Source organism: Apodemus sylvaticus, chromosome 1, assembly GCF_947179515.1.
Source record: "Apodemus sylvaticus chromosome 1, mApoSyl1.1, whole genome shotgun sequence".
Classification (NCBI taxonomy): Eukaryota; Metazoa; Chordata; class Mammalia; order Rodentia; family Muridae; genus Apodemus; species Apodemus sylvaticus.
This window is the reverse complement of record NC_067472.1, coordinates 85,487,978-85,497,676: the sequence shown is the minus strand read 5'-3', so window position 1 is coordinate 85,497,676 and position 9,699 is coordinate 85,487,978. Positions and strand designations below refer to the sequence as shown.

The 9,699-nt window shown below is 38.7% G+C and overlaps 1 protein-coding gene across 1 annotated transcript in view; it reads left to right on the top strand.

The window, feature by feature from the left end:
• Window positions 1–5,186: 5,186 nt before the first annotated feature.
• LOC127679244 (phospholipid-transporting ATPase ABCA3-like) overlaps window positions 5,187–9,699 on the top strand; it is a 163,179-nt gene continuing 158,666 nt past the window's right edge. The window contains exons 1-2 of the mRNA XM_052174947.1: window positions 5,187–5,246; window positions 7,248–7,500. Coding sequence (XP_052030907.1) covers window positions 5,187–5,246; window positions 7,248–7,500 — 313 coding nt within the window. The remainder of the gene's footprint in view (window positions 5,247–7,247; window positions 7,501–9,699) is intronic.

Genomic DNA, 9,699 nt, shown 5'->3' with positions numbered 1-9,699 from the left:
TGTTTTTAAAAATTAAATCATGTTAGTATTATGCCATTTTTACCTAAAAATGGGACTATGTCTTATATACATTTTTCTAATTTCCAAATTCCTCATTATATATTAACAATTTTATTTTTTTCTCTTTTGTTTCATTTGTTTACATCTCAAATGATATCTCCCTTCCCGGTTAATCTTCTACAACGCCCCCCACCGACCCATCTGCCTTCTCCCCGCTCCCCTTTGCATCTATGAGGGTGCTTCCCCACCCACCACCCACTCCCACCCCACTGCTCCAGCAGTCCCCTACTCCAGGGCATTAAACTTCCACAGGACCACAGGCCTCCCCTCCCATTGATGACAAGGCCATCCTCTGCTACATATGTTTCTAGAGCCATGGATCCCTCCCCATATACTCCTTGGTTGGTGGTCTAGTCCCTGGGAGAATTGGGTAGTCTGGCCAGGTGACATTATTCTTCCTGTGGGGTATAAATCCCCCTCTGCTTCTCCAGTCCTTCCACCAGCATCCCCTCCTGGGTCCCTGAGGTCAGTCTGATGGTTGCCTGTGAGCATCCACTTCTGTGTTGGCCAGGTGCTGGCAGAGCCTGCAGAGAACAGCCACACCAGGTACCTTGTCAGCAAGCACCTCTTGGCAAGAGCAACTGTGTCAGGATTTGGTGTCTGCAGACAGGATGGGTCCCAGGTGGGGTGGTCCCCAGATGGCCCTTCCTTCAGTCCTTACTCCATTTTTTGTCCTTTGGACAGAAACCTTAAAAACGTTGTTTGGTACCCGGTATCTGTCTAGAAAATCATCCATTTCATTTAGATTTTCCAGTTTTGTTGAGTATAGAGATTTTTAGGAGGATCTGATGATTTTTTTAATTCCCTCAGTTTCTGATGTTATGTCTCCCTTGATTCCTGATTTTGTTAACTTGGACACTGTCTCTCTTTGCCCTCTAGTTTGTTTCGCTAAGAATTTATCTATTTAGTTGATTTTCTCCAAGAACCAGCTCCTAATTTTGTTGATTCATTGTATAGTTCTCTTTGTTTCTACTTGGTTGATTTCAGCCCTGAATTTGATTATTTCCTGCCATCTATTCCTCTTGGGTGTATTTACTTCTTTTTGTTCTAGAGCTTTCAGGTGTGCTGTCAACCTGCTAGTGTGCTCTCTACAATTTCTTTATGGAAGCACTCAGAGCTATGAGTTTTCCTCTTAGCATTGCTTTCATTGTATCCCACAAGTGGGGTATGTTGTAGCTTCATTTTCATTAAATTCTAAAAAGTCTTTAATTTATTTCTTTATTTCTTCCCTGACCAAATTATCATTGAGTAGAGCATTGTTCAGCTTCCATATATGTGGGCTTTCTGGGGTTTTTTTTTTTTTTTTTTTTTTTTTGGTTGAAGACCAGCCTTAGTCTGTGGTCGTCTGATAGAATACATGGGATTAATTTGATGTTCTTGTGTCTGTTGAGGTTTGTTTTGTGTCCAATTATATGATCGATTTTTGAGAAGGTATCATGAAGTGCTTAGAAGAAGGTATAGTTTTTTATTTTAGGGTGAAATGTTCTGTAGATATCTGTTAAATCCATTTGGTTCATAACTTCAGCTTCTTTCACTGTGTCTCTGTTTAGTTTCTGTTTCCATGATCAGTCCATTGGTGAAAATGGGGTGTTGAAGTTTCCTACTATTATTGTGTGAGGTTCAATGTGTACTTTGACCTTCAGTAACATTTCTTTTTTTTTTTTCTGATCAAGACTTGATATTTAATGGGTAGCTTCGAATTTAAAGGTGGGGGGAAACCCTTCCCCCACAAAGCGGGAACTTGTCTGAAAAACTGGTTCGGCTGCTCAGTGGGAGGCTGGCTCATCTCAGGAAACTTCAGATCCTGGAAACATCTTCCTTGATTGCTACTTTCCACAGTGCTAGACGTTGATATACAGTCTCCTAAGGGTAAAGAGAAAAATTAGCAATGGTTTTATATATCTCTTAACTCTTTGAACTGTAACTCCCATGTTCTGCAGTGAACTGCAATATTGTGTTCATTTGTGCAATAGTGGCATGACTATTACAGTACTAACCAAGCATGCTCTTTATTTGAAGCTTATTGCATAGGAGGAAACCCATTCCTGCTACTTTAAACCCTCTCAAAATTTAGTGCAACAAGTTACAGGCCCTTGAAGGAAATATTATAATGTTGTTTAGAGCATCGAATGAAACATCTGTGTGTGTGTGTGTGTGAGAGAGAGAGAGAGAGACAGAGAGACAGAGAGAGAGAGAGAGAGAGAGAAGCAAGCCTATGAAATGCCATAAAAGTAAAGACTTTAAGGATGATTCACTGGGACCTATCAACAGACAGGCAATAATTGAGGAGGGGCTCAGAGACCTCTGTCACTGCAGGGATGCTTATTATGTAGATAGGCTCATGGAGAGGAGGAGTCATAGCCTTCAGTTGTGTACCTACTGGTGATTCTCCAGGCTACCATGGACAAGATCAAATCAAATACTTGCATATATATGTCCTTGGTTAAAATACATGAGTCACACATCAAAACTGAGATTCATGAGTATAACAAAGTGAAAAGTAGCCAGGAGAGTTAGGTATAGACAGGAGGGAGATAGGAGACATGTGGGGAAGTGTAACCAGAATGAATTATAGGTGTACATAAAATTGTAGTGGAACCCAGTTAATGAAAAATGTTAATATATATATACAATATGCACTTTACACATAAAGAATAAAAGTGAAGATAATTATATCATTATGCAAATCACCAAACAAATTAAGCCAGAATCTTTATGGTTTCTAGACTTTTTTTTTTTAAAAATGTGGGTTCCTTGCAATTTGGGCATATATAATAAAAATTGAGAGTTCTTCTTGGTAGATTTTTTTTCTTTGATGAGTATGTAGGTGGTGTCTTTCCCCATTTTTTTTTTGATAATTTTGGTTGAAAGTCTATTTTATTGGATATTAGAATGGCTACTCCAGTTTGTTTCTTGAAGCCATTTGCTGGGAAATTTTTTTCCAGCTTTTTACTTTCAGGTAGTGTCTGTCTTTGTCACTGAGGTGTGTTTCCTGCATGCAGCAAAATGCTGGGTCCTGTTTATGTATCTAGTCTGTTAGCCTATGTGTTTTTATTGAGGAATTGAGTTCAATGATTTTGAGAGATATTAAGGACCAATGATTGTTGTTTCCTATTATTTTTGTTGTTAGAGGTGGAATTCTTGTGTAATTCTTTTCCTTTGGGTTTGTTGTGAGAAGATTAATTTCTTATTTTTCTTGGGTGTAGTTTCCCTCCTTGTATTGGAGTTCCCCTTCTCTTATCCTCTCTAGGGCTCTCTTAGTGGAAAGATATTGTTTAAATTTGGTCTTGTCATGGAATGTCTTGATGTCTCCATCCATGGTAATTGAGGGGTTTGATGGGTATAGTAGCCTGGGCTGGCATTTTTGTTCTCTTAGGGTCTGTATGACATCTGCCCAAGATCCCTAGCTTTTAGCGTCTCTGTTGAGAAGTCTGGTGTAATTCGGATGGGTCTGCCTTTATATGTTACTTGATCTTTTCCCCAATGCTTTCAATATCTTTTCTTTGTTCTGTGCATTGGTGTTTCACTTATTTCGTGATAGGAGGAATTTCTTTTCTGGTCCCATCTGTTTGGTAGGCTTCTTGTATGTTTATAGGCATCTCATTCTTTAGGTTAGGGATTAAGTTATTTCTTCTATAATTTTGTTGAAGATGTTTGCTGGCCATTTGAATTGGGAATTTTCACTTTTTTTATACCTATTATTCTTAGGTTTTGGTCTTTTCATTGTGTCCTGGATATCTTGAATGTTTTGAGTTAGGAGCTTTTTGTATTTTTGACTGTTGTATCAATGTCTTATATAGTATCTTCTATGCTTGAGATTCTCTGTTCTATGTCTTATATTCTGTTGGTGATGCTTGCATCTGTGACTCCTGCTTGCTTTTCTAGGTTTTCCATCTCCAGGGTTGTCTTCCCTTTGTGTTTTCGTTAATGTTTCTATTGCCATTTTTAAATCCCAGATGGTTTTATTTAATTCCTTCACCTGTTTGATTGTGTTACCCTGTATTTCTTTAAGAGATTTATGTGTTTCCTTTTTGAGGGTTTCTATTTATTTACCTGTGTTCTCCTCTATTTCTTTAAGGAAGTTATTTATGTACTTCTTAAAGTCCTCTATCACCTTCATGAGATGGGATGTTATATCTGAATCTTGCTTTTCAAGATTGTGTGTTGGGTTATCTAGGGTTTGCTGTGGTAGAAGAAATGAGTTCTGATGTTGCCAAGTAGTATTGATTTCTGTTCCTTAGGTTCTTATACTTCCCTTTCGCCATCTGGTTATCTCCGGTGTTAAATGACCTTGGTGTCTCTGAATACAGTGTGTCCCTCCTGTGTGCCTGTGATACTGTGATCCTGTGGGTCAAGCTGCCTCTGGGTATGGAGTGAGTGGGTGGGGATCCAGAGCACAGGCTCTGCTCTCGGTGCAAACTGGAAGAAACCTGTACCTCTGGCTGGGTGGGGTCCCTGCATCCCTGGGTCTCAGGGGTCACAGTTATGCCAGTTATTGGGCCCAGGTTTGGGGTTTTACCTGTGATCCTGGATATGTCAGAATACCTTGGGGGTCAAGCTGCATCTGGGTTGAGTGGGTAGGGATCCATAGCACCTGCTCCACTCCGGGCACAGGTACAAACTGGAAGGAACGTGTGTCTCTGGATGGCTCAGGGATTTGGGTCTCACCTGTGATTCTGGATGTGTCAGAACACCTGTAGGTCAGGCTGCACCTGGGTGTCCGCTGAGTGGATGGGGGTCCAGAGCACTGGCTCCGACCGCTCAGGGCACAGGTGCAAACCAAAAGAAGCCTGTGTCTCTGGCTGGGCCATTAACAATCTTTATTATATATTAAGAAAATTAGTAGAAAAATGTTAGTAACAATACAATTTGCTTTATTTCAGATATATTTTCATCAATTTTTGAGACTGATTAAAGAGAAAAGTAGTAAGAAAAGAATCCCATTTTGTTTATTGCTCACATTTTAGGTAATTTACAATTGTAAAAACAAGAAGAAAGGAAGAAAGAAAGGAAGAAAGAAACAAAGAAAGAAAGAAAGAAAGAAAGAAAGAAAGAAAGAAAGAAAGAAAGAAAGAAAGAAAGAGTCATTTCATCCTTAGAGTTGAGCACATAGTTTTTGTAAAAGAATGGATCCGTTGATAGTCAATCAATTAACAGTTCTCCTCTGGAAAAATTTTACATTAAAGGTAGGTAAAAGCATCCATGGGAATGTCCACCAGTGCCCATTTGTTACATTTCATTCTATGTACGTGTGTGCATACTCTTGAAAAATTCAAACCTGTGGGTAGATCTTCCAAATGTATAAAAGCTAATGAATTCATACTGTAGAGTGACCTGAAGATGTAGGGAGAAGGGAAGAGGTAGTTGAGATAGTTGAAAGGAATTTCACAAGCAAGGCCATGCACTTAGAGACAGTAATATACAAAGACCAGAAGAAAATTCAGTGGTAGGGCTTCTGTTAAGGGCTTCTGATGCGGAGGAACGGGAAAGCAGCATGGGAGTGCCTTGGCTACTGCCTATAGGCAGTGTGGAGACTGCTTTTAAAGGAAATTGAAATATGAAGGGCATGGTTATTAAAGTGATGGAAACTGAAGCTCAAGGAGCGGAGGCCATTCTTTTCTGGGAATACATGGAGCACTTCCTGGAACTCAGGTCCTCCCTCTTTCCTTCCATTTATAATCTGATGTTTTGAGTCATGGTGTCTAGGAAAAACAGATTAGACAAATCTAGATTAAACTAACCTGGAATTATAGTTTTGAACAAAACATTCCTCACATGATCACCATGTCTACATTCAGTACTGAATAACTCTGAGCAATGATGATAGTAGAAGATGATGAAACAGAAGAGTAGAGCAGAGTTGTCAAAAACTTTATTTTTTTTTTCAAGTTACATCAGATAGGACCAAAAAGTCACTGGGTTTTTTTGGTTGTTGTTGTTTTTCTTTTTGTTTTTTTGTGTTTTTTTTTTTTTTTTTACCAACATAGCCTTCAAATTATTGCAAAATAACCTAGGAAACTTAATTATAATATACATATTAGAGATATTATCTACAGAAAATCTGGTAGAAAACTAATGATAATCTGTCCAACTGGGTAGCATCTAAAATTAGTGATTTTAAAGTCAACCAAGAATAAATTAATCAAGGTAGCTTTATTTAGGTTTTCTCTGGTAAAAATTCTGTCCCCTTACTTATTCTTAAATTTTTCAAGATTTAGGATTTACTTATGCTCATTCAAATGGCTACATAAAATCCCAGCAATTGTTGGTCTGGTCACAAAGACCTTCTAGTATATAAATTAAACATCCTGGCCTTGAGGCATAATCTGGTATTTCATGACAAAACTATTAAAAGAGAAACATACTCAGCTTTTGATTGGGCCAGGAGTTTGTTTGGCTTTGTCCTTTTATGGTTGCCCCATGGCCTCATTTTCTAATGAGTTAAAAATCACCTAGATTAATTTAGGAACCCTTGTGACAAAAGCATTAAGAATGTAATGGTTGTTTTGTCCAGAGAATGATCTACTAGAGCCATAGTTCCAGTTTCAAGGTAGTACATTTATTAACCATGCAGCAAGCAAAGGTAAATGAATAAATGGAAAACAGAGGAGCAATAGCAAAACCTCATCAGCTTGGGTAGAAATTGACTGGAGAAGATCCATTGAGGCAGCCTGCTAGCATATGTGACTGAGAATCCTAGAAAGAGCAGTACTCCCTTGTGTCAGTACTCTAAGTAAAAGAACCGATATAAAGCTGCAGATAGACACCAAAACATCAGTTCTTGTTCTTACAGCATTTCCCGCAGAAATGACTGGGGAAGCACTGTTTAAACAGCCATGCTGGAGTACCCGACAAAGATCATTCTCTTTCCTGGGGCAAGGAAGGGAAGAAGGGGTTCTTCACTCCCATAGTCCACCCTCTACATGTACAATCAGCACATGACATTTTATCAATATAATTTATAATAATGATGCAGTTGTATTCTGTGGTAGCTGTACAATCATTTGGGAGAATTGAATGCATAAAATGTATACCATAATTATTATGGCTGACAGGTCATAAGTTCATATTCTGAACATACATCTGCCCTTTATTCTATGTGGTACAGAAGGTAAAACATAAAACTCTCATTTATATTGAATATGTACTCTTAAGTTAATCAATAACATGTCTTTTTACTCTTTTAGAAGAGGCATATCATTAGTACAGTAACAGAAGTCTTGGCAGCATTGTTGTTTGTAATAATGTTGTTGATATTCCGTGCAATTACTGATATGAATGTTGTTGGACCGTATAATTTCACTCCTCAACCCATTGCTACCATGCCTTCTTTCGTCAAAGATGCCCAAGAGTGGGAATTGATTTACATACCTTCTGATATTGATGTGGTAACAGAAATCATTGAGGATGTAAAGAGGAATCTCAACACCACTATAAAAGGTTAGACATTGAAGCTTTTGATAAAAGACTGCTACAAAAAACTAAAAGACTGCTATAAAAAACAAAGTAATGCTAAAAATTGAGGTTAAAATGGAGTTTATGTTTTCTATTAAGATTTTCCATGTGATGGTGATAGGTCAGTGTGGAATCAGTAGAGAGATAGACCAATCAGTGAGAGAAAGAGAACCCAAATTAGATCTATTATACTAAGATGCCAGAATGACTTTGACAATGATGATAATGAAAGAAGAACCTATTCAAAAATAGCATGGGAACAACTGGGCACTAATAGCTAAAATAACAACAATCTGTATCTTCTGCAAATTAACTGAAAATGGGTCATATACCTAAATGCAAAATGATGAAGCCTTTAAGAGAAAACATGTGAGAAAATTCTTTATAACTTAGAGCTAGTTGATTCCTTAGACGTGATCAAGAAGAATGATGTGAGTTATTTTGACTTCTTTTACTTAATACAGACGTGCCTGCTCTTGTAGGTAAAATAGTCATCCTTTGTTGTTACAGTTGATTTAAAACTGCCTAACTGAAATTTCAAACACAGGTCCTTTAACATTTTCTCTTTAGGTTTTAGTTCTGTGGAAATTGGTTTTGGCACTTGGGTGTTTGCTTGTTTGTTTGTGTGCTTGCTTGCTTGCTTTCACTGCTGCCCATTCAACCTAAGGGGTCTTACACATCCTAGACAAGCCTTCTGCTAAGCTATGCCCTCAGCCCAGGAGCTTTCAGTTCTTTATACACTAAAAACTACATCAGCAATATTGTAACTCACATATATATTCTTGAAAGTCAAGGAAAGCTGAAGTTTATTCAAAAGGAAAAATATTATTCTTTAAAAGAAAAAAAAAGAGTAGGCAAGATATAAATTTCAGCAGCTGCCTAGAGGAGAAGAGAGAGCCAGCATGGATGTCCCTTTGTATGGTAGAGGGCGGCTGCCTGGTTGGAAGGAGCACTTTAGAGAGAGAATAAGTAGGCCCAAAGTATAAACAGCAACAACAGCAAAGAACACATTTAGCTCTGGCCAGCATCCAAAAGAGACAAACAAAATGAGAGAGGGAGGAAGGAAAGAAGAGGAAAGAAGGAGGTTAGGAGAGGATAGCTATGCCTTTCTGACAGACAGCTGAACCTCATGGCAACTCATAGAGTGTGCCATGGAGTAAGAATTTAGAAAAAGAAAGGTACATTATCTCATTAAAGGGATACTTATTCTACCTGTCTTGTTTTGTTTTAGCATGGCTTAAGGTGATTCTGCCTTCCTAGGGGTGATCTTGACTTCCTGAGAAGGTGGTCTCTTATCCAGGTCATAAACTCACCAAACTGGATTTTATGTTTTGGGTAGCTTGAAATGTTAGGTCTCATGGAAATCTAGAAATACAGTTCCAAAGCTGGTACTAGTACTGGAGTTCTAGCCCCCACCTTCAGGTAGAACTTTTAGGTAGGGGAGGGGTGCTCATTTAGGAGGAAATAAGAAACTAGATCTTAAATCTGGTAATCCTGGGCATGTTTTGTGTGTTCCCTGCCCTGAGTGTAGCCTGTCCAGTTACTATCTCTTGTTCTCATTACTCAGCTCTGAAGAGGTGACCATAACTACCATTAGGGAATTGGGATAATAACTGATCTGGCTGAATGGGGCATTGTGTGCGGCAGTTGGGGTGCCTCTCCAGAGAGCCTATCTAAAAGATACCAGAAGTATATCCGTTATTTGTATGTCTTAAGTGGCATATACAGGAAAGAAAGGAACCGCTTGACTGGCAATTGGAAAGAGACTTGAGGGAGAAGTAAAGGCGATAGTTATTAGTCTTATACAAGTCTTAGAATGGGAGGGAGCCTGGAGAGGCCAGAAGAGAGCTGTTTTAAATATCCAAATTAGAGTCCAGTGGTCTATTGATAGGTTCACCGAGCATGTGACCTCTGTGCTCCTTCTTGTTTTTTATATGGCCTCTAAGGTTTGACTCATTGTGATGAACCCAGCACCCGTGTTCGAGCATTCTGAGAGCTGTTGGAGTGGCTAGAATCACAGTGCATTTTCTTCTAGAGAGGGAGCGACCTTTAACCATTATTCAATTTTTAGGTTAAAACGAGAGTGGGTGTGTTTTCCTAGCTGCTAATAGGCACTACATTGTTGACTTAAACAACCATCAGGATGCCCACCCTGAGCACCATTTTTCTTAAAAAGAAAACCAA